The 16,549-nt window shown below is 31.8% G+C and overlaps 2 protein-coding genes across 4 annotated transcripts; one reads left to right on the forward strand and one right to left on the reverse strand.

The window, feature by feature from the left end:
• Positions 1 to 3,601: 3,601 nt before the first annotated feature.
• Positions 3,602 to 5,657, forward strand: LOC106303853 (putative tyrosine-protein phosphatase auxilin). Its single transcript, XM_013740195.1, has 5 exons — positions 3,602 to 4,147; positions 4,249 to 4,792; positions 4,894 to 4,983; positions 5,074 to 5,253; positions 5,365 to 5,657. Exons 1-5 carry the CDS (start codon positions 3,711 to 3,713, stop codon positions 5,407 to 5,409), a joined length of 1,296 nt encoding a protein of 431 aa, XP_013595649.1. The 5' UTR covers positions 3,602 to 3,710; the 3' UTR covers positions 5,410 to 5,657.
• A 2,863-nt stretch (positions 5,658 to 8,520) lies between these two features.
• LOC106306714 (CBL-interacting serine/threonine-protein kinase 23) lies at positions 8,521 to 11,947 on the reverse strand. 3 transcript variants are annotated; one of them, XM_013743436.1, is made up of 15 exons: positions 11,839 to 11,947; positions 11,247 to 11,606; positions 11,106 to 11,168; positions 10,958 to 11,029; positions 10,770 to 10,877; positions 10,608 to 10,688; positions 10,482 to 10,535; positions 10,265 to 10,390; positions 10,007 to 10,096; positions 9,784 to 9,903; positions 9,562 to 9,687; positions 9,361 to 9,477; positions 9,199 to 9,255; positions 9,042 to 9,116; positions 8,521 to 8,904 (listed from the first exon to the last, which is right to left on the reverse strand). In XM_013743436.1, the coding sequence occupies exons 2-15, from the start codon at positions 11,484 to 11,486 to the stop codon at positions 8,779 to 8,781; spliced, it is 1,455 nt and encodes a 484-aa protein (XP_013598890.1). In that variant the 5' UTR covers positions 11,487 to 11,606; positions 11,839 to 11,947; the 3' UTR covers positions 8,521 to 8,778. The 3 variants fall into 3 exon arrangements, with proteins under 3 accessions (XP_013598890.1, XP_013598891.1, XP_013598889.1); XM_013743437.1 differs by lacking the exon at positions 11,839 to 11,947 and adding an exon at positions 11,757 to 11,832; XM_013743435.1 differs by lacking the exon at positions 11,839 to 11,947 and adding an exon at positions 11,745 to 11,796.
• Positions 11,948 to 16,549: the final 4,602 nt, after the last annotated feature.

Below are 16,549 nucleotides of genomic sequence, written 5' to 3' on the forward strand. Positions count from 1 at the left end.
GAGAAACGTAGAAATATTTTTAAATTTAAAAAAACGTAGAAATATCTCCTTTGTTTAGCAAAAAACAATATCTCTCGTTATAGTAATTCTTTATGAAAATAGAGTACATTCTATATTTGAATTCGCAATCTATGAACATTGAACGTCAACGTACCAAACTCTAAACTACATCGATATTTGTAATACTGACAAGTTTGGCAATGTAACATACGAAACACAAGATATCGGATTTACAAATATCATAGTTTGATATTTTAGAAGGTAGGGTCCAAATTAATATTGAATAATGTAAACTTTAGAAAAAAAAGCTTAAAAGCTGAGATTTATTTTTGGTTTTACACTCCACTAGGACCACTATAACCCAAAACTAACTGAAATTTTAATTTATGAATTATTATTTTTTGAAGGATAAATACAGAGAAAATACATATACAACTAACACAAAAGGGAAACCATTAAATCATGTCTTTCAGAGTAGGGACTTCATCCAAGTGGCAACAGCCTATGTTAGTTTATGCCAAATCTAAACAAAACAAAAATCAAAAATTTTGTTTTACAAACATGATTTTCATATGTGCTCCTATTTATAAATTATAATCTATTAATATTGTATCTTTATAATATTATTTGCGAAATGTTATTTTTTCATTCGAATTTTCACGTTAAAAGTAGACTCGTCAGTGTCATTGATATAATAATGAATAAATAAATGTATCATTATACTATTAACTATAAAATAGTTATAATAACGAAACTATCACAATATTTGTTTTTTACTAAAAATTTAAAATTTATGAAATAATTAAATATATCTGTATATATATATATATATATATATGTTTGAGTAAAAAAAGAAATATATAACTAATGAAAAATAATTAATCATAATGTCCGATTGAAAAAAATCAAACATTAGTTATCCTTAATTTTATCATATATATTTTGCTTATATATATGACTTTGCTTTCAGAAAAGACCAAAGCAACTGAATGCTAACTAGATAAAAACGTTTCAACTATACCGAAATCTCTTAAATCAGTTTAACCAAATTAAATTAGAAATCATGCTTTGCTAATAACAAAGACTCTTGAAACTTGAAAACCCAGTAACAAAATACTCAAATTAAAATTGGTTAAACAACTTTTTTTTTTAAATTGCCTTTATTATATTAACAACTACGAGATTAATTCAGACATGACAAAACATTCGTCCTTGTTACTGTGAAAAACAATGTTACGATGTATGACTCAAAACAGTGCTATAGGCTTAGAATTAACTGAGAAAAGTTTTTTTTTTGTCAACTTTTGATTTTATTAAATATAAAGAGTACAGGATTTTTACCTATACACATATTAATATATATATATATATTTTTTTTTTTTTGAACACACATTAATATATATTTTTTTTGATAACCGAGTGTCCTGGCCCCACCGTGGTGGTCCAGACTAGAGACCGAACCCTTAGCGGCGCGGACGCACATCCGAGGGTGGGTCATGGCCAGGCAGCGGTCTTCGGTCTCGGGCGCCAGAGCAAGTCCGCATGTAAATTCCCTGGTGGCCAGTGCGAGTCGAACCCGGGGCCGTACTTGCAGCCGCAAGCCGTATACCACCGGACCAACTCGTCCTGGTTCACATTAATATATTACAAAGTGGAATACGTACATGTGTAGAGTAACAAAATAATTTCAACCACGAGACATTAATGGGATATGCAAATCTAGAGCCTTCCCTTCACCGCCGGTAACTTCTCTTACCACCGCTGACAGAGCTTCATCTTCCCACCTTCGATCCTCGATTCACTTTGATTTTGTACTCTTTATATTTAGCTTTCGCCTTCAGCCGTTACTAGAAGCTTGAATCTCTTACAACCACTGGAGAAATATATCTGAGAAACTCTAATTGATTTAACAAGAAGATTCTTTACTGGACCACCTTCATAGAAAATGCCGGTTTCCACTGGATCTCCCTTAAATCAACCGAGCAATTCCAACATCACCATCGTCCTTTTCATCTGAGATTCTCCATTTTCATGTTGACTTATAAACTCTTAATATATAAAAGAGAAAAAGCCTCATAGAAAAGGGATCTGTGCTCAACTAGCAAAGAAGAAAATATTCAAACCCTAGCATCTATGAAATATGAGTTGACCCAGCGAAAGAGATAAACAAAATCGCATACGCGAAAGGTTTATCCACAAAAGAAGGTAAAAAATCGCCTACGCGAAAGGTTTATCCGCAATGGAATGTAATTCTATCTAGTGATCAATAATATGATACATCATAAACAAAAAAAAACAAAAAGAGGGGTGGTGACCGGTGGCGATTGCTCACCGGTCACTCGGGCTGGGCCCAAATACTTGATACCCGGCTTGTACTCGGTACTTGACTCGATTTGGTTTGAGAAAACAAGTACTTGATACAATCAAGTCAAGTAACAAGTAAGCGGATTTTATTATTCACAAGTACAAGTCAAGTATCAAGTTCATTTTTATTTTTAATTACGTGGCTCGTTACTTGACTTGTTACTTGTTATTCTTTACTTGTCTCATTACTTATTATATATTATTTGTTTTATTAAATATTTGATATCAGTTTCACTAGTTAATTAAAATTTATGTATTGCATTTTATGAATGGCCAAAATTACTCGTTGCTTGCCTCCTAATAGCTACTTAACCAGTACATGATCCTTAAAGTTGAGTACTTGTTCTGACCAAGTCGATATTAAGTAATCTATTTAAATCATTTCCAAGTACAATATAAATATCAAATATTAAAATAAAATTAATTACTTAGTGTTGTTTGGTTCAATACTAAGAGACATACATTTTCTTAAATCATAGTAAAATAATTTGTTTATGTTTCCATTTTCATAACTGAATCAAACATAAGTGATATATTTATATAAGCATTTTAAAATTTTCTCTTTCTTATATATTCCAATTCTTGAATTGACTAAAATATATGAAAACAACGACATATTATTTAAATATAATAAAATTATTTACCTTTAAACTCTAACGAATTAGCAAATAATTTACCAATAATTATCAAATAATTTACAAGTAACAAGTAATAAAACAAGTCAAGTAACTCGCAAGTCCATCAATTTTTTACAAGTACTTGAAACTGCAAGTACTCGTTTTTAGTAAACCAAATACATGTCCAAAATTTTACTACTCGGACAAACCAAGCCAAGTACTAAGTACAACGAAAATACCAAGTATCCGACTTGTGCCCACCCCTACCGGCCACCAGAGATGATTTCAAGTTTTGTGTAAAGCTAGAGAGAAGATGGAGTGTTTAGAGAGAAAATGGGAAGCGTCAATAAGTGGACTAGCTGAGAAAAGTTAAAAAGAATAAAATTCATGAAAACAAATTAAATCATCGAACGACAGAGTAAACAGTGATATCTATCGTACGTATATTATATAACAGAATTTGATCATCTAATCTATTATTTGGGGTAAATCATAAAATGTGTACTATCAACAGTGTCCTATACAATGTTATCCTTAAATTAAATTTAGAACTAATTACAATAAAATATTTTTTTTGAGTTGCCCACTATATAAAGAGTACGCCAGTGTACATCCCTTTACTTCAATTGAGTTGCCCACTATATAAAGAGTACGTCAGTGTACATCCCTTTACTTCAATTCATTTTCCTATAACCATTTCAACTGACCGGAGGAGACATCACTGGCGAAATGGACGAATCGTGGCGCAAGAAGATGGGTTTAAACCTTGATCCTTTCTTCTCCATTGCTCGAAAATCCATGGACGCTCGCATCGACGCGGAAGACTTCTCCGATGTCTTCGGCGGTCCGCCACGCAGCGTCCTCACTCGCAAATTCTCCGGCGACTTTTCCCGTTCCGACTGTTTCTACGACAAGATTTTCCTACCCCCGGGAATTTCCTCCGGCGGTACTCTTCCGTCTTCTAGATCTCACGGCAGAAACTTGCCGGGGTTCAGGATCCCGTCCGGCGGAGAGGGATCCAAGAAGCAGAGCCCGGTCGCGATATCTAAATCTAGGTCGAAATCCTCGTCGGTGCTCACTTCCGAGGAGGTTAGTCCTCGTTATCAGCCGGCGGCGGCAACTCCCGGCGGTGAAGCCGGGTTTTCTTCTTTTACTTCTAGACTCAGGTGAACTAAATTTATGAATTTACCCTCACCAGAAGGTGTTTTAATACAGTTTTTCTGAGGACAATTCTGTAATTTAGTATGCTCTGTTTTTTTGTGTGTAGACCGTTAAACGTCCCGTCGAGAAGTCATAAGCGGGAATCGAAGAAACAGAGTTTCCCGGCGTTTCCAACATCCGACGATTCATTTTCCGGCCATGCGAACACACCGGAAAAATCCGATTTTTATTACAAAAAACCACACTTCGGCGGATCAAGAAGATCCTCCCCGGAGACAATGAGCTTGGATCCATTTTCCTTCAGGAGAATGGATGATTTCGGACCGAGCTCTCCTGCATCTTCCCCTGTTTCTTCTTTCATCTGCGAAAGTGAGGCGAAACAAAGAATGACCGGAGACTGTGATATCGAAGAGGAGGAAGAGGAAGAAGAAGAGATGAGCTCTTACGTGATCGAAATAAACTCAAATCGGTTTGATCGTTACAGAGACGGAGGAAGTGGAGGTGGAGGAGGAAACTCGGATTCAAACGACATGGATGAAGCAATAGCTTGGGCTAAAGAGAGGTCTCAACGACCAGAAGCAAAGCCAACAGAACAAGACTTGATTGATTCAAGAAGAAGCGAAGAAGAAGAAGCCAAATCAGAAGAAGAGGTTAGTTGAAATTATCATTTTCCATGTTAACCATATAATTAGAGATACTTTAATACTATTTTTTAGATAGATGATCATCTTTTTTCTTGAATTAATTGCAGATGGAGATGGAGATTAAAGATGAAGAAATAAGAATCTGGTTAACCGGAAAAGAGACCAACATTAGACTACTACTCTCAACTTTACATCACGTAAGTCAATAATAACCTTGAATATGTTAATTTGTTCTCAGATCAAGTAAACCGATTACTGATTATGACCAAACCGGTATTTTAATTCAGGTTCTATGGTCAAATAGCAATTGGCATGCGATTCCTTTGGCAAATCTTCGAGATGGGTCACAAGTGAAGAAAGCTTACCAAAAAGCTCGGCTTTGTTTACATCCTGATAAACTTCAACAGAGAGGAGGAACTTCACCTCTTCAGAAGTCTGTCGCCTGCAGAGTATTCTCCATCCTTCAGGTATGTAAACCGGTTTTGATAATAAACCAAATAATAACCGAGATCGGCTGGCCTTAAAGGTTTGGTTCTTGTTCTTTTCACTAACTCTAAGCTGGCTTCTTGCAATTTTAGGAAGCTTGGGCTGTGTATGTAACAAATGAAGGACTCTCAAGCTAAACCAAAGTCTGCAAATCATTTTCCGGTTAATGATGTAAGAAGAATAAGAAAAGGGAAAAGCAGCAGAGTTTTTTTTTTTTTTTTTTTTTTTTTGTTTTCTTAATGATTGTAAAATTCATATGAACATTCCCATGTGTTGTTGCATTGTGAATGTTTTTGTTCACAGAAAACAACAAAATGTTCCAAAACTACTTTGAAAAACAAACTAATGCGTGAAACGAGTAGAACATGGATAAGAAAATAATAGATACATTGTCAAATATATCAGAGACTTTTGTTTTCTTTCTTCGATATACATTATATTCTTCTTGTTTTTTTCTTTGTGGTTTGATGTCCTGTAAGAGTGCGAAGATAGAATTTACAATATTTTTTTTGTAGAAAAGCTATAAAGAACATTAGTTAGGTTACCCATCTAATCTTTCTATCACTCTCCGAGCCAATTGCCATATTGTCTACAGTAGTACATAGCTTATTTTTTGTTGAAGCAGCCATATTTAAAAGATGTTTTGTGTTTACAATTAAAATATGCTATGTGTTTGTTTATTTTAATTAATTTTCAAATCTATTTAAGATTTACGGATTGTCATTAAGTTTAATGATCTCAAAATCTAATCAATGAATTTTAATAAATAATTACAAATTTGCCCGCCTTCGTTCGGATTTATGTCTTTGTATTTTTAACATATAAATCTTTCTCAGTTTACAAAAATCTATTTTAAAATCTAATTCATAATTTAATTGATGTAATTGATAACATCATAGTTAAACTAGTATTTAAAAATCGCTAAATAAATAACACATGATTAGACAAAAAATTAAATCATCAGTACTATAGCAGTTTTAGATTTCTAAATTCATTAAAATCCAAGAACCAATAGACCCTCTTTAAACTATTTGGATGACTTTCAAATAACAGTAAATATCGGTGATTACTAGATTGCTAGGATATGTAAGGAGATATCTCTAATTGTTGCACTAGATTCCATAGAGTTTAGTTTTAAGAAAATAGTTGATAGTTTTAGTTAAAAAGTTGATGTTTCTATCTTATAAAGAGTTTAATTATCTATTATTTCAGAAATGTGAGTTTTAATAAATATTTGAAAATTTGTACGCTTTTGTTCGGATTTATGTCTTTGTATTTTTAACTTATAAATCTTTCTAAATTAAAAAATTATATTTTGTAATTTAATTTATATGACTGATATTTGCAAATTTCTATTTATAAAGAGTTTAATTATCTATTGTTTCAAAAAAAATTAAAAGAATATTTGCAGATTTGTACGCTTTTCTTCGGATTTATGTCTTTGTATTTTTTAACATAGAAATCTTTCTAAATTAAAAAAAAAATTAAATCAATTTCGTAATTTAATTTATATGGTTGTTAACATCGTTGTTCAACTAGTAATTAAAAATCACTAAATAAATAACAACTGATTCTGAAAAAATAAATAAAATCCCTGATACTATAACAGTTTTTAGATTTGTAAATTCATTAAAATACAAGAACCAATAACCTTCTTATAAATTTTTGGAAGACTTTCAAATAAAAATAAATATTTATAATTACTAGATTGTTAAAATATGCAAGGAGACATCTCTAATTGTTGCAATAGATTATATAGAGTTTTTTTCATAGAGTTTAGTTTTTCTAAAAAAAAAATAGCTGATAGTTTTTGTCAAAAGTTTGATATTTCTATCTTATATGGAGTTTTATCATCTACTGTTTCAAAAAAGTGACTTTTAATAAATATTTAAAAATTTATACGTTTTTTCGAATTTATGTCTTTGTATTTTTAACATATAAATATTTATATACTTACAAAATCCATTTAAAATTGATTCGTTATTTTAATTTATATATTGATAACTTCATAGTTCAACCAGTATTTAAAAATAACTAAATAAACAAAAGATAGTTTGGCCGAAAAAATTAAAAACAGTAATACTATAACAGTTTTTAGATTTGTAAATTCATTAAAATCCAAGAACCAATAACCCTCTTTTAAATATTTGGATGATTTTCAAATAATAATAAATATGTATGATAACCAGACTGCTAAGATATGTAGGAGACATCACTAATTGTTGCACTAGATTTCATAGAGTTAAGTCAAAAAAAAATTTCATAGTTTTTGTTAAAAAGTTGATATTTTAATTTTCTAGAGATTTTAATTATCTATTGTTTTAAAAATATTTTAATAAATACTTTCAAATTTATACGCTTTTCTTCGGATTTATGTGTTTGTATTTTTGACACATAAATCTTTCTAAATTTACAAAGATATATTTTAAAATTGATTCGTAATTTAATTTATATGATTGATAACTCATAGTTCAACTAGTATTTAAAAATCACTTAATAAAGAACAAATAATTTTGACAAATAAAATAAAATCACTAATACTATAACAATTTTAGATTCCTAAATTCAGTAAAATCCAAGAACCAATAACCCTCTTTTAAATATTTATGACTTTCAAAAGCAATAAATATCTAATATTACTAGATGGATTACATATTTAAGGAAGGGGACATCTCTAACTGTTGCTCTATATTTCATAGAGTTTAGTTAACTAAATAGTTGATATATCTATTTTATAAAGAGTTAAATTATCTAAGTGTTTCCGGATTTATTATAATACAAGTCTACAGAAGTAGAATGCAAAGTTTGTATGATGCTGAGATATTGGGTTTCCACAATTCTGAGGATGATTCTTCTTTTAATTTCGTCTTTTATATATACATTTGTGGATATGAACGAGGATTTGCTCCTACGGTGACGCTTCAATTTATTTTGACACTCTTTTTGAGTTTGGTAATTGTCGTCTGAACCTATCTATGAACTATAGTGCAAGAATTTGAGATGTCCTCGGTTAGCAGCAGTCGTTGGTATTCTGGTAACTAAGTCTTTCCTGAACACTAACTAAAGCATTTATATATGCCCAGTGACAATGACTTTCTCTCACTGTCTGGTTTGTTAAGTACATTCTCTGTCTCGTAGCTCTTCCCCGATTTGTTGGTTAAATTTGTATATACTTTTTTTGTGTTACAATGTCTATCGAACCTCACTGTCAAAACTCAAAAGTGGAAAGCCGATGGTGTAGAAATCGATTCTCAAACCAACCAAATATGTATTCGCACACGCATATGCTATTCACAACATTCCAAGGAATCAATCAATCAAACAAGATTTGGTATTATAAAAAAAAAAAAAGCACTCCCCCATTATGGTTTTCAAACTTTAAGCTTTACTCCACTTCTTTAACGCTTGTATAACTTCAAAACCCACCCAGTACTAAAGTAAAATATTAAACGAACAAAATCTCTATTTAAAAATAAAATAAAACGCAGACTGATTATTTCCCGGTATCAAGAAGCAGCCACGGTACCATTAGTAGTACCACCTGATGCTTTACCTTCAGTTCCTTCTTCTTTCTCTTCGTCGATTGTTTTCCAAACAATATCCTTAAGACCCGTGGTAAGGTTTTTGTAAAACTAATAAAGAAAAGAGCCACAAAATGGTAAAAGATTCAGTTACTGGAACACCGTTTGACAGGACCAGTAAGGTTTCAGGTGAAAAAAAGAACAAGCACAAGCTTGGTTTCGATATAACCAAAGCAGAGTTAGCATACCTTGTGGAATTCCAACGTGTCACCACCTGATTTTCGCATTTCAACCATGTAAAGCGATGGAGCTACTTGAAAAACCTGAAAGTAGATGGCAATTATATTTAAAATCAGGGCACATCATAAAGAAGGGTGATGATCACTGGTGGATGAGATAGCTAACCTCAGTAGCAACTGCTAACTGACCCTTGCGCCCTGATTTCTCTCCTAGCAGCTTCATCTACATGATTCATGAAAAATGGTAAAAGGGTATAAACAGAAGCAAACAGATGAATACAACAATTTTTTTTTATAGGAAAAATGAATATGTAAACAGTATTTAAACCTTGTAGTTGTTTTTCTTGACATCAAACCCCAAAGGCCCTGCTGCAGCCTCAATTTTTGTGACTATATCATTAGCCGAACATTTCGAAGTAAATCGAGTTTTTCGTTTTACAAGTCCCTGAAATCAAAGATGCATATGACTCAGAATGACTACTTGTATCAAACAATCTAAGGATCATTATTACTTATCAGAGTTCTGTACCATTTGTTTTTCGAAAAGTGAGCCCAGATTGAGACCCTGGGAGGTTGAGATGAGCTCAAAAGCATTCATAGTTACTGGGTTTTTAGGTTCTTCTTCTTTCCTCTCCACAACAAGGTTCTTAGACTCCTATAACCAAACAAACATAAACACAAAACTAAGCAATCATCCAAGACTAACCTTCTTTGAGAAACTGGTAAACTAAAAACCATTAGCTTTACTCACCCCTGATTCATCAAAGATTGCATCAACGTCATCAAGGCTGACATCAGCGTTCTCATATTTAGGAGCCTTATACCCTTTCTTAAACCACTCATTTTCAATGACTTCAGCAAATGTTATCCTCTGTATCAACCATTAAAAACAAAACTGTGTGTCAATCCACAGATATAGCCGTTACAGTAAAAGCTTTTGCCTCTTCTAATGGCATAGTACAAAGGAGATATACCGTTGCTGGTTTAGGATCGAGAATCCTTTTAATTAACTTCTTAGCACTTGCTGAGAACCAAGGCGGGCACGTAAATTCGGCTTTAAATATCTGTTTATCATCAAAAAATAAAGACTCAGGTGGCATGTTATGCTGATAAGTCCAAATGACGCTAGTTAAGTGCAAAACTTGAACTCTTCTCACATACCATGCAAAATGAATGTGCATCAGAGGAAAAAGGTAGAAGAAGAACACAAAAAAAAAAGAAAGTATTAACACCTTTTTGTATAGTGACGTGAGATTAGAATCTTCGAAAGGTAAGTAACCAGCCATTAAGACGAAGAGGATCACACCACAAGACCACAGATCAGCCTTAGCTCCATCGTAACCTTTGTTGTTGATTACCTATAGAGACGAAAGAACATAGATGGTTATTGTGATCAGAAAAAGAAGCAGAGTTGAAGCTTCAGAACAACATCGTCTCGGTAGATAATACCTCTGGAGCAACATAATTGGGTGTTCCACATGTTGTGTGAAGTAGCCCATCCTCCTAAACAAGAAGAGTCACATGGGAAACTTAATCAAATTAAGAAAAGAAATCAAATAGATCAACAAGGCTTACTCGGACTTGCTGAGGAAGTGCACTCAGTCCAAAATCAGAAACTTTGAGAGTCCCGTTTGCATCCAAAAGCAAATTCTCGGGCTGCAACCAGAAGGTGGTGTAACTGGATTCAACACATTATTCACAAGAACCCTCAGAGAATTAAATAATATAGGCTCTAACCTTAAGGTCTCTATGATAAACACCTCTGCTATGGCAATAGTCCACTGCATTAATAAGCTGCTGAAAGTACTTCCTCGCCTCATCTTCCTTCAATCTCCCAGTGCTTGACTAATAATACACACAAAGTTTCAAGTCCTTACACTTGATTTAAAAAAAAAAGACATGTTCAACAAATCGAAAAAGCTTACAATTTTATCGAAAAGCTCTCCACCAGTAACAAGTTCCAACACAAAGTAGATCTTAGTCTTGCTAGCCATCACCTGAAGAAAAGAATAAAATATTTTAATATAAGATATGTGACTGCACATATGTTATATATAGAGATTCAGATCAAACCTCAATCATGCGGATGACATTTGGGTGCTTGATCAGCTTCATGGTCGAGATCTCACGCTTAATCTTAACACAGAACAAAACCCAAATCGAAAGTTTAAACCTTGAATAGAAAAGAAGAGAGCTTTTTTAATGATAATATACCTGAGCGATCATCTTGTTCTTCAGAACCTTCTCTTTATCAATAACCTTGATAGCCACACTCTCTCCCTTCTCGACGTTCCTAGCGAATTTGACCTTAGCGAAGGTTCCTTCACCAAGTGTTCTCCCAAGCTCGTACTTACCCACTCGTGTCCTACTAATCGAACTACTACTACTACTACTACTACCTGAAGGTGTCGATCGAGAAGGAGTGGATCGCGAAGGTGTTGTTCGAGAAGCCATCTCTCTCTCTATCTCTATCTCTATATCTCGCACAGATCGCTATTGGGTTATTGGCTTAAGGAACGCTTCTTCTTGCATGGCTGCCATACCTGAGATTTCGCAACGCTCATCCTTTTAGATCTGCACAAGGAACAGACGGATATTTCAACTCTCGTGTGCGGAGGAATATTCAATTCCAACCAAGACGAAGACGACGACCCATCTAGACCAAACTTTCAATATTATCGGAAAATTAAAATAAATAAAAAAAAGTCTGACAAAAACGCAAACTCGGCTGTAAGAAAAATCGAAGCCGATCGTGATGAAAACGCGCCAGAGAGATAGAGAGGAAAGGGGAAACTATACTAGGTACCTGATCCGAGGGAGGAGGGTATTTAAAGTTAATCAATTGCTAAGATTTATTATTGCTTTCGGATTAATTAAATAGAAATGTTTAGTCTAATTCTGTTTAGGGATTATACGAGGAAGGTTGTATCTACCTCTCACCCTATACGTCGGCAATAGCTACATTTTCAGTAACAAACGTGATTGCGAATAGTATTTATTAGTATAAAGATTCTTGAGTTGACTCAAAAGATGTATATACAAAAAGTAGTTGAGGGCAATGTCCAAAAGTTTCTTTAACATTCATGACCCGGTACCACCTAGAACACTTAGGGAAGATTATTGCACAATCAATTTGTATAAAGTTTGTGAATTTTAAGAGTTTATAGATTTAAAAAAACTACGCGGATTGTGAAAATTTATCTACATTGAATTATGAAATTTGATCATAACTTTTTTATTAGATTGATATAGATTTTTATGAATGTATATTACGGGTATGATTGGTGACCAAGAGAATAAGAAGGAACATTCAATTACTTATGGTTTCCATAAAACACACCATTCATAAGGAATTAATTTTCTTTTATATTTCTTATCGTTCTTTTTTTTGTAGAGAATAACAAAGCAAAATTATTTCTCATTATTTTTAGGAGGAACAATCATTCCCACTCATTCTTTTAATTTTATTCCTCTTCATTTTTTTTATTTGTTCCTATCATTCTTTTTTTTTTTGTAAAGTAAATATATAATTTAGTTTTTCTAATAAATCATATAGCATGATTTTTTTTCATACTAAAAAATAAAAATAATGTTACATACAAAATTGAGCAATTCTCTTAAATAATTTCTTTTAATTTTTTGTCACAAAAAAACACTTACATAGCAAAATGACCAAAAGAAGTTTCATTAAAAAGATAAAAGACTATTTTACCACTTTCTTTATAGATATGTAAATAATAAAAAGGTTTTTTTTAAAATTATATGTTTTAAATTCGAACTTCTTATCATTTTTAAATAATTTATTCTATTTTCCCAATTTTTTTTGTCGATTTCAAAAATGCTTTTTGAAACTATTTAAAAAAAATATTTTAAATTTTTTAATATATATATAAATATAATTATATATTCAAAAATGAATAAAATAATTATATTCAAAAATGTAAATGTTTATAAAATGTAGTGAATTATAGTTTTGGATATATAATTGGATTTAAAGTGCACTATATATTTGGTAAGTATAACTATTTTATTTTCTAGTTTTCCTTATCACAAAGATTTTGAAAATCATATTGATACAAATGATATTTTGAAAATTAAGTCTTATGAGTAAAAATAGATAGAATTCATCTCCCAATAACACTAGATTTAGTTAAAAATTAGAGAATTAATAATAACTAAACTTTTTTGAATAATAAGAGACTAGGATAAGACTTGTGTCTTGCGCAGAGTGAATTTATATGAAAATTATTTAAAAATATCGTATGGAAAAATAAAATTTATATTCTTGATCGAATTAATATTTTTGGCCCTTAAACAATTTTTTTAAAACTTTTTTGTTAATTTCTTAATTTGTTTAAGAAATATTTTTCTCATTTTTTGTGTCATTTTTTCATTTCGGTTATTGCTCGATATAAATATTGATTTTTGATTTTATTCTCATTTCGTTATTTGTTTTAGCCTGAAATTTAGAAAATGTTTAAGATTTAAAATTATTAAATAGATACATACCTAGGTTAAGATATGCGCCTTGTGGAGAATAAATATTTTATATTTATTACTTATTTTATGTTTTTCTGCATATTATGAAATAATAAAATAATAATTATTTATTAAATAACTAAGAAATCAGTTACTATTATGTAATAAATTGGCGTTCACATGTAAATCAAATGATCGCTCTTGTTTATTCGCATTCATTTTAGGGTAAATAAATCAAAGCAATCAATTTTATCTATCGTATATGATATATAATTAAATTTAAAAGATATTAACATAGATATATATTATACTTTTAATATGGATATTTATTAAATGGGGTTTCTACTCATATGATTTTATGATTATTTGCATATTAGTGTAACAAACTTTTACACCAACGATATGTTTTTAATGTGGAATGTTTAGTGGTTTCAATAATTTATAATCATTTTTTTTATAAAAATGAAGATTTTGAAATTAAAATATTAACTTTTAATATATGTTCAACGCAAATATCAAAATATTAGTATGTGTTTTCATATGATGTATAGCTTAATTTAAACGATATGAAATATATATATATATATATATTAACATAAACACCCATTAAAATAAAATTATTTATTCATATGATTTTATAATCATTGTATCTTGTTATAGAAAAATATCTAAACCTTGATCACAAAGGTTTATGTGAGACTTTTAACAATTTTAATAATTTATACTCATTTTGAAACATTTTGAAAAATTCAAAATACAATATATACAAAAAAAATTCAAAATACAATATATACAAAAAAAATCTAAATTTTTATTATATGATTAATGTAATTGTGTAATTTATTTTAATAATATATATTTAAACAAAAATGATAGAAAGTATACAGATTGTTAGCAAATATTTATTATTTAAAATTAGTAATTGCCATATATATCTTAATCACATTAGGTAATTTCGTAAGTTTTATTTAAGAAAAGAATATATAATAATTTTAATTTGATAAATGAATGGTTCATAATAGATATACTATATAATATAAAATTCCCTGACAATTTAATATTGGACTAACAAAATTCTCAATTGATTCTCAAACCGCCACGTAAGCAAAATTAACATTCCAATTACGTGACGACGCAGCAGTCCACTTTTTTTAATTAATACAAACTACATGTTATAACTTTTTTAATGTTTCTCTATTAATATATAGGGGATTTAAATAGATTTTGAAAAATTATTAAACCAATAACTATTAATATTTTTGAAATCTAAGAATCAATAACAATGGAATCTCAAAATTTTTAAAGTTAATGAGAATTCACTTAGCAATAACTCTCCCTTAACCGATGTTTAAAGGAATCTGTTCATTACGGAGTATGTTAGAAATATGAGAGAAGTGTTGTTGTGAAAGTTGTGTCTTTCTCATTAGCTCTCACTATCAATATATAGTGGAGGTTCATAAGGGTTTACAACAAGGAGAGTATCTACACATTTAATACATTTGACTACAAAGATCTAGACTTGGTCAAAGCTCATAAATGCTCCGGTTGAATGAGTCTTCATCTTGACTAGTCTTGGACGGATGTAGACGGGCCGGAGACGGGTGTAGACGGACCGGATAGTTGGGTCAGATGTAAACCTCCTTGATGGTTAATGGCAATCCACATATCCATATCATGGATTTATAACACTCCCCCTTGGATGCCATAACCATATCGGGCTTGTAATGTGCTAACGTTGCCTCATTAAATTTAGTTTCCGAGGTCTTTTATCTTTGGAACCAATTGGTCTACCACGCTTAAGACGTGCTTTAGACTCTGTAGCCACTTGATTGTGTCCATCTTGGACATCAATACTTATTGGTGCATTACAAGCTGGTATATAGGACTTAGTCACTCTTTTCGGGTCAGCAAAGGAATCAGGCAATTGATTAGCTAGCTTTTGCATATGAATTATTTTCTGGACCTCTAAATCACATGATTGAGTCCGAGGATCTTGCCATGATAAGGATGTTTGATTCCATACAATTTCTTTGCCCAGCTTGTTATTTTCTCCCCCTAATGTTGGGTACTCTGATTCATCAAAATGACAATCAGCATATCTGGCCTTAAATAAATCTCCAGTAGTAGGCTCAAGATATTTAATAATGGTTGGAGAATCAAAACCAACATATATTCCCATCCTCCTTTGAGGTCCCATTTTTGTTCTCTGTGGTGGTGCAATAGGGACGTACACAGAACATCCAAATGTTTTGATATGGGATACGTCTGGCTCATGACCCGAGAGTAATTGGGATGGAGAATATTTATGTTCACTGGATGGCCTTATGCGTATTAATTCAGCAGCATGTAATACCGCATGTCCCCAAGCTGATACTGGTAGCTTCGACCTCATGAGTAATGGTCGAGCAATCAACTGGATTCTTTTAATGAAGGATTCGGCCAATCCATTCTGTGTATGTACATGTGCCACGGAGTGTTCCACACTTACCCCCATGGACATACAGTAATCATTAAAAGCTTGGGAACTGAATTCACTTGCATTGTCAAGACGTATAGTCTTTAGTGGAGAATATGGAAAATGGGCTCGCAGTCTTATGATCTGTGCCAATAGTCTTGCCAATGCTAAGTTTCTAGATGATAATAGACAAACATGCGACCATCTGGTCGATGCGTCAATGAGGACCATAAAATATCGAAATGTCCCACAAGGTGGGTGTATTGGTCCACATATATCACCATGTATTCTTTCCAGAAAGTTTAATGTTTCCTTACTCACCTTTCCAGGTGATGGCCTTACTATTAATTTTCCTTGTGAGCATGGAATACATGTAATGCTCATAGGGATAGTTATCCTATCTTTCAAGGAATGGCCAGTTAAGCTCGAGATTATTTTGCGCATCATGGATCTGCCAGGATGGTTAAGCCTTTCATGCCATTGTATAAAGGCTTCTCTGAACTCATTAGGAATTGAAGTGTTAGCCTCACTCGATTTTATATTGGCACAATAGAGGCCTATTGATATAGCAGGGATAGTCTCT

The sequence above is a fragment of the Brassica oleracea genome, chromosome C7, assembly GCF_000695525.1.
Source record: "Brassica oleracea var. oleracea cultivar TO1000 chromosome C7, BOL, whole genome shotgun sequence".
NCBI lineage: Eukaryota > Viridiplantae > Streptophyta > Magnoliopsida > Brassicales > Brassicaceae > Brassica > Brassica oleracea.